Source organism: Podarcis muralis, chromosome 9, assembly GCF_964188315.1.
Source record: "Podarcis muralis chromosome 9, rPodMur119.hap1.1, whole genome shotgun sequence".
Lineage (NCBI taxonomy): Eukaryota > Metazoa > Chordata > Lepidosauria > Squamata > Lacertidae > Podarcis > Podarcis muralis.
Window position 1 is genome coordinate 41,547,090 of NC_135663.1, and position 20,938 is coordinate 41,568,027.

The 20,938-nt window shown below is 43.2% G+C and overlaps 1 protein-coding gene across 1 annotated transcript in view; it reads right to left on the reverse strand.

Moving 5' to 3' along the window:
- PDGFC (platelet derived growth factor C) overlaps nucleotides 1–9,384 on the reverse strand; it is a 101,853-nt gene extending 92,469 nt beyond the window's left edge. Inside the window, exon 1 of the mRNA XM_028743599.2 lies at nucleotides 8,104–9,384. Coding sequence (XP_028599432.1) covers nucleotides 8,104–8,221 — 118 coding nt within the window. The 5' untranslated portion in view covers nucleotides 8,222–9,384. The remainder of the gene's footprint in view (nucleotides 1–8,103) is intronic.
- Between the last annotated feature and the right edge of the window lie 11,554 nt (nucleotides 9,385–20,938).

The window sequence follows — 20,938 nt, forward strand, 5'->3', positions numbered from 1 at the left end:
TTGCAATAAGAGGGATTATTGGGCTAATGTTAAATATGGCTGTAGTGCAACATATAGTCTGGCTCTTCATTGTCCACAAATGATGATACTGAAAGCATTTGCAATGATAAAAGATTAGCATTTTTATAGCCCTTGATTATTAATGGTGTCTCAATGTGATGCTTATGATCAGTCTTCAACAAAACTTCCCCTGGAATAATCATGACTTTGATTTTACCTGTTCTGGGAAGTAAACAAAATGGGAAATGAAGGTTTACTTTTGCTTGTGAAATGTCAACACTAATTCCAAAGACGTGCAGAAAGATGAAGCAGAGCCAGTTACTTTGCTGGTAAATGCTTTCTCAGGATCTATACCTCCAGGTACAGGTTGGTAAATAAATTCAATAAATAATAATATCTACACTTAGTATCTGGAGCAAGCAAATAACCCCAATTAAAAGCAAAGCTTGGGGAATGAAAGATGGAGCCTGATGCTCTGCAACCATTATGATATAATCAGATTATAAGACTAGGATTCACTCTACCCTTTCCCAGAGTTCCCCCCCCCCCTCTCTCTCTCTCTCTCTCTCTCCACTCTAAAAATGGCACCCTATTTCTCTCTAGAAAATGGAGTAATAACAACCCCAAGGTATCAATTTACTTCTTCCTTGTGAGAAATGTATTTTGTGGTGTGGCTACTGAATTATTTCTGAATAATATCATACCCTTCATTAACTGTAGAATTACAACTTCCACCACCACCAGAAATATGTCAGGGATATGAGCTGTAGCCTAACAACATCTGGAGTGTGCCACACTAGTTACTGGTCCTAGAGGCTCCCTGCCCCTTTTCTTGTAAGACCAGTGACTCACCATAGTAATAATACTGACCGAACTTCAAAATTAATAAAGAATTTAACATTTGCCTTGTATAACAATATACTGCATTGCTAAGCATTTTCTGTAGATTTAGCCAAGTAAAAACACGCCCTCCTGTAAAATATTTTATAGATGGTGCAACAAAATGTATTGAGCTGGTCAAAAAAGCAAGAATGAAGAGATCTTTAGGGCTGCATATAAACTGTACCTTTGAAGCACATTCAAAGCAGATTTCCCCTCCTAAGCACTGTGGTTTGTTAGGGGTCGCGCTCTAAAAGTGTGGTGTGTATGCAGCCTAAGTTTTGCACTATTTATTCTTCTTTTGACACCACATATTCCAATCTCTTTATGAACATAGAATGAAGAGCATGCCACCCACTATGAATCACTGACGTTGTTGGCAAGATGTGGATTTACAGTGCTTATAGTGCTCTTAGTTAGCATTCAACTTTCAACAACTACATTCCTTACATTTTTATTCCATTACGTTTCTTTGAATGGATATGATAAACAAAGAATGCATTGCTCTTTCCCTGCTTTGAAGTTTTTGATGATATACTAGAGTCAATGACCATTCACCAAATAACCTCAATGTAGGTATAAAAGTTATCATTAAACAGAGAGATACACTTTCATTCTTACTCTCCAAGTTCACTCGCTCTTTTCAACAACATTTCTACTCTATCCAGAAGGCACAGCTAGCGAGTCATTGCTGATATAGATACTTTAATGTATTAATTAGGGATCAGCTGAAATGGCCTCTGCTCTCAACTTTATCAGCCAACTTGTGAGTTACAAAAAAAGTAATACGCTTTTTGAACTCTTTTTTCGGGGAGGGGGGAGAGGAGAGCACTGAAAACAGAGCTAAAGTGTTTGCTACACTTAGGCTGTGTATACACCATACATTAAAAACACACTGAAAACACATTTCCCTACACCCACTACCCAAGAATCTGGGGGACTGTAGCTTAAAGGTGCTGGAAATTGTAGTTCTCAGAGAGGTAAAATACAATTTCAGGAGTTTTGGGGGTGGTGAATGCTTTCCAAGTGCTATAAATGTATGTTGTGTGGCCTTGTTGTCATGCCAATAGTTCTCCCTCTTGCTGGTTGACACCATTTTCTCTTGATGAGTCAGGAAGATGCAACAGAACAAAGTAACGACTTTGGGCTACAAATGATGGTGTTTGCAATCATTATCAATGCTGCAACAATGTTTCCTGCTTTCACTGGCATTTGAGAAAAAAATGTAGGGGAAAAACCAGCATAGTACACAATGTTAGAATCATGCCAGGATCACAAACAGGCAACAAAAGGAAGTGAAAATGTGAGGATTTTCAAGAAAAAGAAAAACTTTTGCCCAATAACTTTTGGTTCAGTTCTAGGAAACAAAGTGTTCCACTGAACACTTTCCATGTACGGATTATTAACAATTGTTAATTTAGTTTTAAATTTCTTCTAGAAAAGAAAAAGGAATGCATAAAAATTTGACTGGATGATACAAAATACCTGTGTACTTTCCTACTGGGCAGAAATTGTTAGGTATTTTTTTCATAACTCAGTGAAAAGAAAATGGCTACGTTCACACATAATGTTGAATCATGGTTTAGCAATACATGGGCAAGCAAGAATGAACCCAAGTAAAGGAGGACCTCTAGTAGTTAGTTTCATTTTTTACAAATCCACAGTTGCTATTTCAAACCAGGGACCCCAGTTTAAAAAATACTCTTGCAAGTTTCATAACAAGCCAGCTTCAAAGCATGGGCTATGAAGTAGACTTGTTAAACTAACCAGTTTGTTGTAAACCAGGATTGCTGGTTTACATTAACCATAACCCAGGAACCTGTAAAAGTGAAACCAATCTTTTCTGAAGTCCTCCTCCTAGTCGTGTGGGTGGAAACAGAAGGCAGAGTGTGCAAGCATAATGCTTCATTCTGACTTGTCCACACAACACTAAACCATGGTTTAGCATTATGTGTATGTGTGGCCTCTAGGCTATAGTCATGATTTTTCTGCCCAATGCGAGGACAAAGATAAGAAGTGGCAGTGAAAATATCAAATAAACTGCTTTAAGTAATTCAGTCTTTCTTCTTAACACATTTATCTGTTCATTCATTCCAAGGTACCCAGATGTAAGCCTTATTGGTTTCTATGGAAGATAGTTGGAAGTGTTAATATTCTGTTTAGCGAACTTCTATTGGAATCAATGGCACTTACAACTGCTCAATTTAGCTTGAATTATAGTGTCACACTTGAATCTCTCATGATGGATATGATTTAAACAGTAGCAGCAGAAACAGCACAATGGTTATAAACCTGATGACCTGGTCAGGCAGACTTCTCTTTTAAGATATTTAAGGATTAACTTACTTCAGATATTTTAAATTTGTATTTCAAAATCATGATGTCCCCTATCAATATTATGATACTTTAAGCAGAAACTGAATGATCAAAATGTTTGAGCTGAAAGCAATAAAAGTTCTGACATGTAAAATTTCACATAAATGATTTCTTCTTGTTTGTGGCTCCCAATTAGTGCATCATTTGTTGCAAAAGATAAAGTTCCGACAATAAAGCTATACTGTATTTCTTTTATAAGGAAACCCAGCTTTACTGACCTCAAAACACCTATCAGTTTGAATTCCTGGGAGGCAATGGAAAATGCATGCTTCTCATAACACAGCTAATTATATGGAGGGAGAAGGGGAAGAACACCAGACTTGGAAGTTGCTATGAAAAATATTTTTCTTTATGTGTAATGCAAGGCTTTGAAAGTAATATTGCAGTAATGATTTAGATACTTGAAGCAAGGACCTTATTCCTCAAAGGCACTCAAGTGTCCTTATTTAATATACAGGTAGAAAGTTTAGAACAAAAAAAGAATTTGAAAATCTGGAGCAACGTTTACTGCAGCCATTTCACTGGTTAAAAGTCAGAGGGACTTGTAGCACTTGACATGATGTAATGGCTAGTCTAAAGAACCATATAAAATATTGTTATGTAATAGACCAGGGGTCCCCAAACTAAGGCTCGTGGGCTGGATAAGGCCCGAGGGACTCGTTTATCCGGCCCGCGGCCACCCCCACTGCCCACTACTGCCGCCCGCTCTTACCGGCACTACGCTGCACGGCTGCCCACTTCCAGGTCAAAGGAGCACTGGAAATAGCTTGTGCGCATGCACAAGCATTATTTCTGGTGCACATCCGAGTAGGAGGAGGCCCATGCACATGCGCACAAGCTATTTCCGGTGCTCCTCCAACCCAGAAGTGCACCGGAAATAGTGTGTGTGCATGCGTATGGGCACGTGCTCCCCCGCCCTCCGGCCTGCCACGTGATCGGTGCTGGAGACACCGGCCCGAGGAGCAGTAAGTTTGCTGACCCCTGTAATAGACAGTGGCCACAATTTAGGAGGCAGCGGTAGAACATATGCATTGCATTCAGAAGCCCCCAGGGCAATTTCTGGCATCTCCAGTTAAAAGTATCTGATAGCAGGTGATGCGAAAGACTTGAAACCCTAAACCATAAAATTCAATGCCAGTCCACATACTAGGCTGGATAGGCAAATATCTGACCAGATACAACGCAACATCCTATGTTCCCTTAGAGAACAAATGTATAGAATTAGGATCAGACTGTGACACTGCAATCCTATGTGCACTTCCTTGGAAATGAATCTCATTGAACTCAGTAGAACATAGAATCATAGAGTTGGAAGAGACCACAAGGGCCATCGAGTCCATGCCAGGTGGAACTTGGGTACTGAAGTAAAAAAAATGCAACTATCAAAACTCTATGAAGCGTAGTATAGAAAGTGCTACTATTCTAGTAATTTCTCTACTCTATTACTTTGCTTACAAGTTTACATATGAACCAACCCAGACCCTTCAATCGTCATCTGAGGCCTTTCTTCATGTGCCTCGTCCAAGAGCAGCAACATGAGATTGGGCCTTTTCTGTGGCAGCTCCATGCTTGTGGAATGCTCTCCCCAGAGAAGCTCGCCTGTCACCTTTGTTACATATCTTTATGGAGGTGCCAGGCAAAAACAGTCCTCTTCTTCTAGGCCTTTGGTTAATTAAACAATACCCCTCTTTTAAAGGGTTATTTGTCTGTTACTATGTTGTGCATTTTTGTGTTTTAATATTGTAAACCACCCTGTGATCCCCAAATAAATGTCCTGTGTGAGTTTCTGGAGGCGGTTAGAGGATGGATGGCAGCTAATGGATTGAGGTTGAATCCTGACAAGACAGAAATACTGTTTTTTTGGGGGGATAGGGGGCAGGTGGGTGTCGGGGACTCCCTGGTCCCGAATGGGGAAACTGTGCTCCTGAAGGAGCAGGTGTGCAGCCTGGGAGTCATTTTGTACTCACAGCTGTCCATAGAGGCACAGGTCAATTCTGTGTCCAGGGCACCTATTTACCAGCTCCAACTGATATGCGGGCTGAGACCATACCTGCCTGCAGTCTGTTTCACCAGAGTGGTGCATTTTCTGGTTATCTCCTGCTTGGACTCCTGCAATGCACTCTGCATGGGGCTACCTTTGAAGCTGATTTTGAAACTACAACTAATCCAGTATGCGGCAGCTAGACTGGTGACTGGGAGCAGCCACTGGGATCATATAACACTGGTCCTAAAAGATCTCCACTGGCTCCCAGTATGTTTCCAAGCACAATTCAAAGTGTTGGCTAGTTGGGCTGGGGGGGACTCCTGAGACAGCAAATACCAAGATCATATAACACTGGTCCTGAAAGACCTACATTGGCTCGCAGTACGTTTCCGAGCACAATTTAAAGTGTTGGTGCTGACCTTTAAAGCACTAAACGGCCCTGACCCAGTATACCTGAAGGAGCATTTCCACACCCATCACTCAGCCCAGACTCTGAAGTCCTGGTCTGAGGGTCTTCTGGCAGTTTCATCACTGCGAGAAGTGAAGTTACAGGGTACCAGGCAGATGGTCTTCTCAGTAGTGGCACCCTCCCTGTGGAATGCCCTCCCATCAGATGTCAAGGTGATAAAGAACTACACAACTTTTGGAAGACATCTGAAGACAGCCCTGGAATGGGAAGTTTTTAATGTTTGACATTTTACTATGTTCTTATATGTGCTGTAAGCAGCCCAGTGTAGCTGGGGAAACCCAGCCAGATGGGTGGGATATAAATTATAAAAGTGTTGTTGTTGTTGTTGTTGTTGTTGTTGTTGTTGTTGTTAAACTCAGGCATATTGTCATACAAATATATCTTTAAGGGACCTTATTGAAATTGCCTCCTTCAGCAGAAAAGACAAGATGTGGAAGTATTCATCGCCAAACTCCTAGGGGAAATACAGTTTACACATTTAACCAACAAATAGGGGGCCCTGTTTTGTCTCAACTAAGGATGAAAGGGTAATTTTGATCTCTTCAGCCCACATCCCATGTGATTACAGAAGCAGTGCAATCCACAAGCAACATCAGCCACCATGTTCATTCTCTCACAAAGCTAAACCTGTTCAAGAGGAAATGTTCCCATTGAAATGGTTAGCAGAATCACGGTATAATATAGGTTTTCTGTTCATTGGTTATCACAGAATCCTGTGAAACCCTGAAACCTCCATCCCACTGAGGAACTGGAGGGCAATGAAGATGAAGAAATCTCTACTGTTATGAAAGGTAGATGCTTTCCTTAGCTTCAAATACAAAGGTTGGTGTGATCAGTTTTCTGTGGATGTAGAGTTGGGCTTCTGACTCTTTTGATCATATTGCCATGGCCCTCTGCAGTCACTCTGATCCCTGGGCTGTTCTTTGATCAGTAGCTCTAGCACTATGCAGGTGCCATATGTCATCATATTAGAAACCAACAGCAATACGAATCCCTCTTGCTGAATTTAATAGCGCAAGGCACATTCTACAAATTCATATAACAGTGGGGGACTATTTGATTCTCTGTTAACTTTGTAACAAAAAATCCCTCACGCAATATATATGGAGGAAGACCAATTTTCAAGGAACACAAGGGATTTTCACTGGTCTGCACTGACATCTTCAAAGCTGATATGTCATTCAATACTACATTCACTTTTTCCTACTGCAAGTTTAAGATCTCTCTCTCCCCCCAGCACCCACCCCTGCCGCCTTCTTACTGATGCCTGTTTGGCTAGTTTGCATCCTGATGAAATCACATCTTTCTAGCTAGCAAGGAAACTACTAAAACATTTTCCCCTTACATTAGCACACACCACTGGAAAACAGGGTGTTTAATAGCCTAAATTTAGGCAGCCTACATTCGTGGTGCGGTTTCATATGGCATATAACATTTCTGTTTGCAAAGTATTCCTTTAAATGGCTTTGTAATAGAAGATCAAGGGGGGAAGGCCTTCAAAAATCTGAATAATGTAAATCATATGGAGTTCGGAGGCTAAGCAAATTACACACACTGAAGCTGCCCTCTCTATGAAAGGAGCCTTTCTCCAGGTCTGCTCAACCCCAGCCCAAAGGAACTGCATTTGAGAGTTTTCTAAACATTTCAGGTACACTTGAAAGCTTAAAAAAGTTACTCTCATTTCCTATGCAGCAGATTAGCTTGTTTCCAGCACGTGCAAAGGAAGAGGTCATTCTCCAGGAACTCACACTATACAGAGGCATATTTGGGGGGGGGGGGTACAAAAAAAAGGTAATTAGAACAGGCACACCAACCAATTCACAGAGAGCACTTTCAAGGAGGGAGGGAGGGAGGAAGAGTTAATAAGTTCCCTATCTTCTAGAGCACTTAATTGGTGCCCTTTTTACCTATCCTGCTCTAGTTAACGAGGTTGACAAGTTTCCTGGAGTGACAAACACGCCGTGAAGTCAGACCTGCCAAGTCTCATTCATTTTGGCTTCAGTCTTTCCAGGCTCACTCTGGCATAGGGCGATGTTTTCCCTCCCAGTGTGCGAGTTTCAAAGGAGATCTTTACAGCCTCGCTGGAAACAGTAGGGAGGGCTTCTTGTTTCCAGCGTGAAAACACAGGCGCCCTTTAAAAAGTTGTCACCCAGCCGCTCCACGACAGCCCAACCCCTGAGGCTCTTTTTTTTTCTTTTTTGCAGAAGCAGCAAGAAGAAGGGAATGCAAAAAAACAAAACAAAAAACCTTCCCTGCCCCGGCGACTCCTCCTTCTCCCCCAGCGTGTGTTGCTCGCTGCAACTACACTTTTATTATGCCTTCTCTCTAGACACAACAAAAACACGCACGCAAAAGAGAGAGAGAGAGATCTCGGGTGATGTGGGGGTTTCCTTACCGTTTTGCTCCTTGGCGCTGGAGAACTGGAACTTGCTGCTGAGGTTCGACTCGCCTTGGGCTCCCTGTCTTGGGCTGACCAGGGCAGATGTCAGCAAGAAGAACCCGAAGAGGAGCATTTGGCAGGCTGGGGGGGTTGAAGCTCTTCGCAGGCACACAACGCAAGCCAGGCACTTGCCGAGAGATCAGGTCCTTTTCACCACCTCCACCAGCCCGCGAAGCCTGCAGCGCTGGCGAGAAAGGAGCAGCAGCAGCACTGAGCCTGCTCGAGCAGCCGAGAAGAGCAGGGTAGTTTCCACATAATCCCATCCAAAACTTTTCTCTCCCTCGGCAGCCTTTTCCCCTCCGCGACTCCAGGGTTCAACCCCCACCCTTCTTCTCCTTCTTTTCCTCCTTCTTCTAAGGTTCACAAACCAGCTTCCCAAGGAGGACGCGACAATCCTGGAAAATAGTTGCTGGGGGAAGCAGAAGAAGAAGAAGAAAAGGGGGCGCCAGAAGGCACTGCTGGATCGGAGGAGCACCTGTCAGCTTCGGGAACAAGAAACTACCCAACAAACCGAGGGAAAGGGGTGGGGAAAAGAGCTCCCTTTGGGAGGAAAGGAAGCGGGGAGGGGGACACCACACACACACACACACACACACACACACACCACCTTCTCGGCTTCTCTTTCTCTCTCCCCGCCACTAAGCAGCCACGACGCTGGCAGGCGAGCCAGCTTCTTTCACCCCCTGGCTGGGAGTCCCGGGTTTTTTTCTCTCCTCGCCTTCACGTGTTTCTGCCATTCCCCCTCATCGCTCCTGAGGAGAAGGAGGGAGGGGGCGGAGGCTCGGAATGGGTGGGAAAGGAAAATAAAAGTGAGCAGCAAGCCACGACCCAGGCAGGCAGGCAGGGAAGGGGGGAGGGAGGAGAGAAGGAGGATAAGCAAGGAAGCGAGCGAGCGAGCAAACTCACTCCAGGCTCCCCGCTCGCCTTTCCCAAGGAGCAGCACCTGGTTTCAGTTTTGCGCCCCAGAAGTTTTGCTTGGAAGGAGTTGAAAAACACCAACGTAAGGCGAGAGTCCCCTGAAAAGCAACCTTTTTCTTTCTTTCTTTTAACCTCAGAGCTACTTTCTGTCACACACACTCGCGCACACACGAGCGCGCGCCCGGCGTCTTGGTCTGCTCCACCCCGAATTCTTGCGCGCCCTCCCTTCTCGCGCCAGCTCTCCTCCTCGCAGAGCCTTCTATGGTCTTATCACAGGCCAGTTCTGGAGTCTCCTTCGAGCTACCCAAAGATCCTCCTTTCTTCCCTTCCACTCGCAGTTGGCGGCCCCAACCTGCCCCGCTGTCGCCTCCTCCTCTTCCTCCTCCTCCAGGTCTGGCGGGAAAAGGTGGTTGTGGTGAGAAGGAATCCTCCCCCCGCCTCCCGCCGCCACTGCAGGAAGGGCCGCCGCCGCCGCAACAGCAGCAGCAGGAGCGCGCAGGAAGCCCAGGCAGGAGCGGCCAGTCAGTCAGGCGTGCCCGGCTGCGGCGCAGGGTGACGTTCGCTCTTGTTCAGCAGGCGGCGGCGGCGGCGGCACCAGCAACCGAAAAGTCGTGCAAAGTTCAAGCGAGCTGCTGCTGGACTCCCGTGCGCGCTCCCTCTTTCTCGACGGCTGCCAACTGGCCGCGTAAGAACAGGTGCTGTAAAGGAGGAAAGAGCAGCGGGTGATAAGGCGCGTTGTTGGGCCAAGGGTTCCACCGCTGACTGCTGCTGCTGCGGTTTCTGAAGCTGCACAGGAGCGCTGTGTCTCTGGGCGTACGCAGAGTGCATTTTCTCCCGCAGCGATCCCACCCTCCCCGCATGGGAGGTTAGGAGCTTCCATGTACCCTCGCATCTTCCTTTTTAGAAATCAACTATGTATTAGAATGGCCACTCGGTTTAGCTTCCTTATGCAAACAGGGGGAATGTTTTGAAGCAAAGGAAAAAGGAGGGGGGCATTGTAAAAGGTCCCCCCCCCTCAAGTTCAGCTCAGTGGGCTCTCTTGCACTTAACAAAGCTGACTTGGTAAACTATGGTTTGGTGTGAGCTTTTCCACCAACACACACTATCCTCACCCCTCTTTGCTTCTCCCCAGTTCTTTTCACATACTAGGATTGGCGTGTGGGTGTGTGAACCCTGTTCTCCTTTGGGTCCTGAAGTTCCCTGGGTGACCTTGGGCCAGTTACTATCTGTCAGACTAATCTACCTCACAGAGTTTTTGTGAGGTTAGGGAAACCAGGGAAACCACCATAACCTCATTGGTGAAAAGGTAGGATGTAAAACGAGTAAATAATTAAGCTTTGGCAATTCTAGTCCTGGTTTGTTCAATCCAGAGTTCCCTGTTAATGTCTGAAGTGAGAAACTCTGGGTTTGCTATAGATTTGCTAAAACGTATTTAAGCCAGTGCTATTTTTCTAGAAAAAGAGATGCCGAAACTCACCATGAACACCTCCCTCGTTCAATGCGGCTCACCTGAGAGGTCCCATAACCCACTTGAGAGGAGCCGGAAGTGAGTTCCTGTGAGTTCCCCCTGGTGGGAAGCTGATTTAAGCCAAGATCAAATCTCAGACTATGTAGTACAGTTTGGCCCTTTGTATGACATCTCGCCTCACTGCTTTGTTGGCCATCATTGCCCCTTAGGATTGCTGAGGTGACAATAGAAGTCACAGATTGTGGAACTGCTCTTTTCAGGGACACTGGCAACTGCAGTTCTTGGATTGGCTAGCAAGACCAGTGAAAAATTGTTGACTAGTAAGGCTAGTTAGAGGAAGGGGAAGATGCTGCTCCCAAGCCTGATAGAAAACTTCCAGAGGCCTGCTATGCTTTGCCCATCTCTGTTCCAGGGTCTAATGGAGCCCCCTACCTGCCACCAGGTAATTTTGGGTAAGAAAGGAGAAGTAAAGGATTGAGTGCCAGGCTGAATCATTTCATTTGAGTTCCCTCTGCATCAAGTGTCTGAAGCTCCACTGTTATGAGTCCAGTCCTACTAATTACTCTGTAAACAAGCCTCTACCGACCTGGTGCCCTCCAGATGTTTTGGACTGGAACTGTCGTCACATGCTGATGAGAGTTGTCATTCCAAAATATCTAGATGACACCAGGTTGGTGAGGTCTCCTTTAAACAAAATATTGAAGCACAAAAATAAGGAACCCACTGTATAGGAACATACACAAATAGGGGTGGGGAGATGGGTTCAAGCCAGTACACAAAGACACAATATATGGCAAGCAGAGTGCAATGAATGTGTTCGTCACAATATACTCGCTACTACAAGGCATACAGGGACACGGGTGGTGCTGTGGGTTAAACCGCAGAGCCTAGGGCTTTCCGCTCAGAAGGTTGGCGGTTCGAATCCCCGCGATGGGGTGAGCTCCCGTTGCTCTGTCCCTGCTCCTGCCAACCTAGCAGTTCGAAAGCACATCAAAGTACAAGTAGATAAATAGGTAATGCTCCGGTGGGAAGGTAAACGGCGTTTCCGTGCGCTGCTCTGGTTCGCCAGAAGCGGTTTAATCATGCTGGCCCCATGACCCGGAAGCTGTACGCCGGCTCCCTCGGCCAGTAAAGCGAGATGAGCGCCGCAACCCCAGAGTCGGTCACGACTGGACCTAATGGTCAGGGGTCCGGTTACCTTTACAAGGCATACAGTACGTGCAAGCAGTACTCCAGAACCATCAAAATAAATACAATATTGCAATGAATGACATATTTTCATTATCTCGGATGCAAGGAAATTATTGGGAGCAGTGGGGCAGCTGTAGCAAACAGGACTGGAGCCCGGGGACCCCAGTTACAAAGAGAAACTCCTTCAGCCTGTGAAGTTAACAAGGTCCCACATTGGGTACGAGTAGAGGCAACTGCTGTGTGCTGGCAGAGCACAATAAGTTAAAACCAAAACGGCAACATTTTGATACTTGCAATCCAACAGCCACCCTCTCTGCTTCTGTTATACCAATGTGCATTGCATTAATATATTATTACAGTTTTATTATTTGATATACAGTTGTGAAATAATCACAGTTAAAGACTAATGAAAACAAAAGTATGTTCATACATGTGGGCCATTAGGAATATATCCTACACAGAGTTTATATATGCAACCTGTAATAAATAAACCAACCTTAACTGTGATCTAAAGAGTTTGTAAATCAGGTATAGATGCTTTTTAGCAAAGGCAATAAAATTTAATTATACATTCCTGCCAAGTATGTTCCAACAGCAATTCGTTTCAGTCTAATACTAGTGTATAATTTATATAGTAGACGAGCCCAGGTCCTAGGTATTATATAGGATACTAGCTGTCACTCCCAGAGTCAGAAATAAAAAAGGAATGCGCTGTTCCTAAGTAAAAAATGTATATGATCATAAATTATTAGTAAATGTAAGCTGCCAGACTATTTTAGGACAGTATGGTTTCAATAAGTTTATCTTCATTTTTTTAAAAAAAGAATAATAATCTACAATAGAAAGCTCGTTCTGTTTTAGAATGTGCATTTTCAGTAGAACAATCCCACTAAGGATTATACCAATTTACATCATTTGATAATTTGAACCATCTGGATTAGCTTCTATAAAGTATGTGTAGATTCAAAAGCCTGCAGCTTTTGTTTGCTTTTTCCATTCTTAAGATATAAAGTTTTAAATACGATCAGTTTCAGTTTGTGGTGCTGGAAGGTAAAGTCACTCCGCTATGGCTTTGAAAGAAACAAGCCACAAAGAAACTGTAAGAGACTTCTGGAGCAGAAGCAATGTCTCAACATCATCTTTAGCACGGAGGGAAGTTCTAAAATTAAGCTGTATTACCTAAGGTTGTTTATTTAATATGTACTTCACATTAAATCCTTATGTAGTCATGTCCTGCAGATTAAAGAAACTAACTTAGCTTTAACTCTTTCTTCTACAATATTGCATCAAGAGAGGCTGTTTCTAATATGTATTTGGAGGGCCTGTCATGTAGAGTTAGGAATATATTAAGTTGTCAGAGTTACATAAAATCCTCTATAAATTTGTGCCTTTCAGTGGCCAAAGTTGCTTCAGTTTCTAATAGGTCAAGATGCATGTGACTAACTACTGCTTACTTCTGGTTTATGTTTCTCATAACCCCAGACAGTATCAGTGCCTCCAGATGTTTATTGGCAACTCGATTCAGTGAATGTGTATTACCACATGGACAAGTCTGAACTTGCCTGGTCTATTAATCTATCAGGGAAGGATCTTGTAGTTCCCTGAGCCTGTTAATAGCCCAATCTTCTTATAAAGATAGCACCAGATTAATTGTTAAAAGCTTGGAATTAGGTCTTCGGTCAGGTGAGGGAGAAGTTGGATTCCATGAAGTGGCCCCTTTCAGGACATTTTTTTTTAACAACCAATGGATACGAGAGATTCTCCTCAGCGTCTCATGAATTCTCCCCTCCCTGTGAACTTGCACTGCCCTCCACTTATACCCTTTTAATTTTACTTCGCCCAATTTCCCTTGCTAGACTCTGTGATTTAGGATTTGTCATCCTGTCTGAAGCAAAACCTATACCCATGCAATCCATAAGACTTCCTTAGGTCTGTTACCCCTACCTCAATTTGACTCCCATCTCCAAGCTGCTTTCCCCTCCTCAAGAGGAAGAACTCTCCTTAGCAAAGGTAACAGTGGCACCAGTTGGTATGAGGCTACAAAGAAGACGAGAGAGGCCTAATTGGACTCCATGACCACCTGCTTTCCTGCTGGCAGAGGTGGATTTAGGGGAGCACAACTGGTTCAGTTGCACTGGGTGTGGAGCCTCAAGGATGCCACAACAACGATTTACAATGGAGCCTGAAAGGCAGAGGTGGAGCCAAATTTTGGACACTGCTGAAATTTGAGACCCCAAGATCCATCACTGTTGCTGGAAATTGCTGAGTTTTTAGTTCAGTCCCATGATTCTTGGGTAGAAATAAGACTAGCAATATTAGTTACCTAAACGGTGAGGGGCTCTCTCTCCCTTTTTTAAAATACAAATTTTCAATTAGCTGCTACCAAATTTGCTCTAACCACAGGAACACACAAACACATACACAGAGAGAGGGGAGAGAGAGAAAGAGATGTGCAAAAGGTAGTATGCAGCTGAGAGCTTCAACGTTCAAAGGGCCCCACTGATTTTGGAGGGGAGGGAAAGTTACAGACTGCTTGCCCATTCCTAATTGTTGCAGTTGTGACTGTCATCCCACATTTCTCACATGGGACTCACACACATCTGGATAGGTTTCCTCAGGCAATATCCCAATCAGGTGCAGACCTGCTTAGCTTCAGCAAGCTTACATTGTGATGAGCCTTCAGACCAAAGGCTAGGATACCATAGTTGTGCCACCTTTTAAAATTTTCCAGTTCTTCCTGTTAGCTATTCTGTTACCTTTATGCAAAAGAATGCTGCCGGTATGGAGTGGTATAAACAAAATGCTGGCAGGATTTATATCCATGTCTATTTGCCAGTCAGACTTGGAATATCAACAAGCCAGAAAGAATGTCTGACTTGCAAATAGACTTTTTTTTTCATCAAAGAAATTATTTATGGTGCCTTTACCATGGGTCAAATGAGTAATGTTTCAAGCAGCCTCGACTCTTAAGACTGGCCAATATTTGTTACATTTGCAAAAGGTAGCACAATATAAGAAATGAGTTAATTCCATATACATGGGTGCCCACATTCCTTGGTAAGCTTAAAGGTAAAGGGACCCCTGCCTGTTAAGTCCAGTCGCGGGGTTGCAGCGCTCATCTTGTTTTACTGGCCGAGGGAGCCGGCGTTTGTCTGCAGACAGCCACTTCTTGTGAACCAGAGCATGGAAACGCTGTTTACCTTCCCACCAGAGCGGTACCTATTTATCTACTTGCACTTTGATGTGCTTTCGAACTGCTAGGTTGGCAGCAGTAGGGACAGAGCAATGGGAGCTCACACTGTCGCAGGGATTCGAACTGCCGACCTTCCAATTGGCACGCCCTAGACTCTGTGGTTTAGAGCACAGCGCCACCCGCATCACCACCGCTTGGAGGGTCCCCAATTACAAATGAGGGAAATGAAGTTTAAGACTGAAAATATGTCATTGTGGTCAGCTGCGAAACTGAAATGTCATTTCCCCCCTAAATAGTGTTGGAGCAACACCTTTTAGAGTGCTCCAGACAGTGGCGGAGCTTCATGCTCTGGCATTGGGGGGCGGAGAGCAGGCGGGGGTGGGGGGCGCCGCCTGCTGGGCGAAGCACCCAGTGCAGGGCAGGGCAGTCACAATGGACCACACTGGGATCATGCTGCCGGGGGCGGTGCGCTCCCCCCGCACTCCTCTTCCTCCGCCAGTGGCTCCAGAACAGAGTTTGGAATAGGGGTAATATGTCAGCTTAAATTTGGCCGCTGCAAGTTCTGCCAGCTTCCTGTCCTTAGGATTGCTTTGTTAGTATATGTACCTTACACTGCAATCCAGTATACACATTTACTTATAGTAAGTACCATTGAAGTCAGTTGGACTTATTTCTGTTTGAGATGGCATGCATGGGATTGCAGTATTAATAAGCAAATGGCAAAGGCCCCATTTGAACCATAGCTTCCTAATTTGTAGCTCACCACAATATTACACTGCTCTCTGGTGTACACAAGCTGAATAAAAAACTTACAACAAATTAGTTGAATAATTAATAATGTAAATGAAGTAAAAAGTAAAACTGCATAACAATATTCATATCACCACTTCCAGTTTGGCTGAGATGTATTCAAAACCAGGACATTTAACTCTGTCTAACATATCTTTGGCTGCCCAAACCATCTCTCTTGGTGCATGTACCAACTCTTCCCTAAGACTCTTGTTTTGCCGGCTGTCACAATATCCAGTAACACACTGCGCTATCTATTTCTTCCCCCTTCTCTTTTCCCCCAATTGCGTTTGAAAAAGGAATGAGGAGACCCATCCAGGCATGCACTATAAAACCTTTGTAGTAAAATATTTCTAACTTTCTGCAGAAACCTGGGTGGGAGTTCTGTAGCCACTGGAACTGCTAGAGTTTACTTTTTAATATCAGCGATAACTATAATTCTTCAGTTTTAATGACAGAATAGAGCAGCATTTTTCCATATATACCCCAGAGGTGCCCCACATTTATGTCCTGGGTTTTGTAGTCATCCTGTCTCATTTGATGCAGTATATCTGGAAAATATATATTGTTTCACTAGCAGCTTTGATATTTCAAGACCTCTTTCCCATGCTATTAACAAAAGTGGGTTCTTGTTTTTTTCCATCCAGTCATTTGGAAGCTTTATGGAAAAGGAATTTATAAAAGTGCAATAAGACAATATCTGATATTTTCAATTGCCAAGAACTGCTTGCTTGAATACCATATTTGCTTGTGAATATCTTCCATTCTGTCAGTAGAAGTAGAACTGACATCTTCAAGATCCAAATAATTTCTGCTGGGTTAAAGGAGCCCTGCCAACACTGGATGTTTGTGGAAATTCAGCACATAGGGCTAGAATAGTTTCTAGATCTGAGGTTGGAAAAGGTGGATCTGTTTTCAGAGATCTGCAGCATAAACAATCAAAGGATCTATGATTTATGTGAACCTGCTGTCAGATTCCCATGTCCATGTCCCAAAATGATAATTCAAGGGACATTTGGAGAAAACCTGATTGATTCTTTGTGAGTTGGAGAGGACATTTGCTCATTTATAACGGGAGCAGCAAAGGTAAAATCTTTCAACTGAAATGAAACACCATTGTGAAAGAATGCAGAAAACACTGGCTTGTAGACATGTGGGATTAATAAGAATGAGAATAAGAAGATATATGTTCTCTGTGTTAGGTCAGGTCCAGATGGCTCTAATTTGGGGGATTGTGTACACTGTCTCACCACTTCAGGTCCTTCCAGTCCAGATGGCTGGGAACTTCAGTCCATCCTTGACCATCCATTAGCTTGAATGGGTGGTAGGAGCCCACATTAACTGTGCACTCTTCATGGCTTAGCCTCAGAGAGTAAGCATGGGAATGCCCCCCCACCCCCACCCCCCAAAGGAAAAGGTATTTTTCTAGAGACTTTCCACACGGCATGAGTACATGACTTGAATGCATGAACTGCCCGGCACCTCAGCCGAGACTATCTTTTTAATATGATGGGTGTAATTCAGCATTGTGTTAAGGTAAACATTCCATCAGTGCAGGGAATTCTGCTTGTGCATTCTCTCCCTCTCCTCTGCCATATGCCTCCTAAACCTGTTCTAAGAGTTCTCTCAACCCTTGGGGGCTGATTTGGGGCAGGCATGGGAGTGCATATGGAGGGAGGAAAGCCCCATTGTGCAAGTGGAAATCCTGGCACTGGTGGGACTCATTGTCGTAAAGAAGACAGCTGCCCTTTTCCAGGGAAAAGCTATTGCTGCAAGGAAATCACATTTTCTCATTACTTAAATCTCAATATGCTGACCCTAGGAAAATGCAGTTTATCCTCCAGCTTTTGCATCTCTTGCTAGTGCTGAGTAGAATGCCGGGATAGAAGAGGAACTTATTCAGCTCACATCAGAAAGCCAACCTACCTAATTTGCACTTCCTGAATTAATACACAATCCGAAACCCAGCTATCCTTTGAAAGTCACAGTTGTCTGAATTTTCTGGTGTATTTCTCCAACCAAAGAATGTGCATGTATATTATGGGAAAGTGTGCACAAAATTAAGAATAATAGTAAAAATATGATGCATTTGCAGTTGCAAAAATGTATATATTAGGAGGAAATGCACACAGAAAGGCATACAAATTTTCAAGATTTTTTTTAAATTTTAAGTTCACACAGTGGTGTAGAAATGGGGCAATTTGAAGCTATGATAGATAAAATGAGAAGTCAAAATTGATAGATTCATTCATCCCCATTAGAATGTGATTGTACTAGGATCACAGCAATACTGTGGCATTACTAGTTACAAGCCGTGTATCCATACAGCCCATGCCAATTTGTGAACGTTTAAGAAGTGTGTTTTAGATATATCCCTGAGCGGTAGTTACAGGGAGTATATCTTCCCTTCTTTTTTTGCTTAAAATGGCAAATGCAAGCCTTTCTCATTCATTTATGTAGAAGATAAATATATGGAATAGTCTCTTCAAAGAGACTTGCAGAGATATGGTAAGGCTAATGTTTTATAGGGTTGTGTTTCCTTTAATCATGCTAAGACGCCCCAGGGTTATATGAAGAGTAATATGGTGCGAATTCAGAATTGAGCCTGTGTTCCCTGTTTGAACAGAAGTAGGTAGCATTTAATAGTTGTTGTAGCACTTAATAACCACCCAACCCAATAAATAGCCACCATCTGTCTCTAAAATTCCTGTGACTTCCTTGCAAATAGTAAGTCATTTCTATGTGAAACCTGGATAACTGGCAGGTCTGGAAGTAGCAGCAGCTGTGTCCAATATGAGTTCAGATTGTTAGCATTTCCAATATAAATCTAGTTTTTCAGGAGTTTATAACCAACATCATAAAAACTTGCTTCAGGCTAGACTTGGCATGCATAGGAACAATTTTAAATGGCAATATGAGTAATATCTAAATATTAGCCACTGTGCATGATGCCCCATAACTTCTTTTCTCTAGCATTATGAGCCAGTAATGATGTTGTAAAGGTCCGAGAACACAGATGTGGTGCCCTCTCCTGGCCCTAGGTTTGAGTATCTGCCATCTATCGCACATTTCTTGAAGAAAATAGCTTACAGCATATTAAATTAACCTATGATTAAATGTCCTCATGTGAAAAACCTTCTTAAAATGTGGTTTGTGTTTGTAAACAAGACATTGTACAACAAGTCATTGTGAAATTAGATGTGTTAGAAGATACTAAACTTAAAAAAAACCACACCTCATAACAGCACCTAAAGCAGGGGTGGGTTCATGAAAGTTTATAAATGTATACTTATAAAAAGTTGTTAGTCTTTGAGATGCTAACTACGGTAAGTGCAAAGCAATACTTTTTTCTGGATGTGAAAGCACAGCTACCTCTCTGCAAATAAATAAATGGCATAATTTTTGTAACTGGTATAACACGATAATCCATTGTGCATGTTTTGGAGGTCAGATTTTTCTTCCAGAATCTTCAATAAGTATATATAATGCTTTCATTCTTTGTTTACTTTATTCTCTCAAGATCAGTGGCTCAGAAAGCTTATTTACTTATAACCTTAGACCCAGACTGTTGTTGTTGTTGTTTTTCCCCCAGACTGGTTTTAAGTTGGACTGTGCATGGGCTCCAGCCAAATACTGGATTCCCCAGCTGAACCAATAATCAGCTGGAGAGAGTTGAGGAATCCCTGGGTTCAATTGGGTCCACTTAAAGCCACCCAGCCCTGTCAAAAGGAAGGTGGTCAGGTGGCAAGGAAAGGAAGAACAAGGACTGAATTTACTTCTGCCTGCATGCATCTCTTCCCTGCTCCCTCAACCACATATTTAATTACAGTTTAAAACCCTAATTAAACACTGTGCAAGACCTCAGATTGAGTTCATGGTCTGAGTCCAGGTTGAGTCAGATCAAGGCCACTCCAAAGTTCTAGATCAAGCCCCAAATTTGATGTACAGTCCTAGTTTTATGCTATTTTACTGCTTGGTGTTTCTTTTTAATTGTGTTGACTTCTTTGATAAGGTTCATTTATATTGCTGTGTTTTATTATAATTTTTATCCTTTTGTAATGTGCCCAGGGAACCTGTTGAACGGTGATGTATAAATCAAAGAAAACCTGCCTTTTTGTCTTCTGCAATGTTTCCTCTTTTATCAAATCTATTCGTGTTTCAACAAAGAACCAGCAAATAAATAAATCAGATATTTTGCCCTACTGTCAAGTTTTCCATTCTTTTGTCAGTCACTTTTCACATGGAGGCTACGGAAAGGAAGCTAACAAAAGCCTACCAAGAAAATTGCACTCTTCTTATATCCTGTGAACTTTGAATGTACACCTGGGAATTGTTAGACTCCTGTGTAGCTTCATGTCCATTCCATGACTACGAAATGAAAAACTTTATTAGAAGTTTCTGTAGCCAAGATAAATTATAAATAGTAAGCTGTAACTCTTTCCAGCAGGTGAAGGAAGTGTCTTCATTTGCATAAGAACTCCTTGCATGTTTTGGGATTTTGCAATGCATGGTAAACTCTGTTCTTTTTTCTCCCTCTCCAACCTTCTCACCCAAAATCTCCTGTCTCTCTAGTGATGATAGAGGCTCATTCAACCCTGCACGTGTTTACTTGGAGGTAACTTCCACTGGATGCCAATGAGTCTTATTGCTGTGTACATGAGTATGACCTTTGCCCTATGTGAGTTTACTGGAAAGTAAGCCACATTAATTTTAATTTAACTGCACATAATGGTCACCAGTAGTCCAAGTGGAAGAAGAAAGAGAAGCTACTTCTGTGTCCTCCCCTCACCCTGGTGCACACCTCAACAGTTGCTGCCAGCTTTGCAAATGATGCTGTGGACAAATGAAAATGACTTCTTTGCAAAGTTTAGTACAACTGCTGAGAATCTGACAGTGATGGGGTGATGGCAATCCTGTGTACGCTTACATGGAAGCAAGCCCCACTGAAAGCTTTTGCACTCACATAGGCTGTGACTGTAACCAACACTCTTACATTCACACACGGAGTCACACTCTGTCTGGCTTCCTTTCCCCCAGCACTGAGATGTGGCTTCTACCACAAGTGTCATACAGGACACTACACAGATGCAAACATGTATTACTGAGCATAAATCAAAACCAGTCTATATGTTTGTACCCACCCAGTTTATTGAAAGTCTGGGGCTTGTTTCATTTGGTTTCTTTGCAGAGAGTTTGTCCACAAAAATAAGGATAAGCAGATAGAGCTGGGA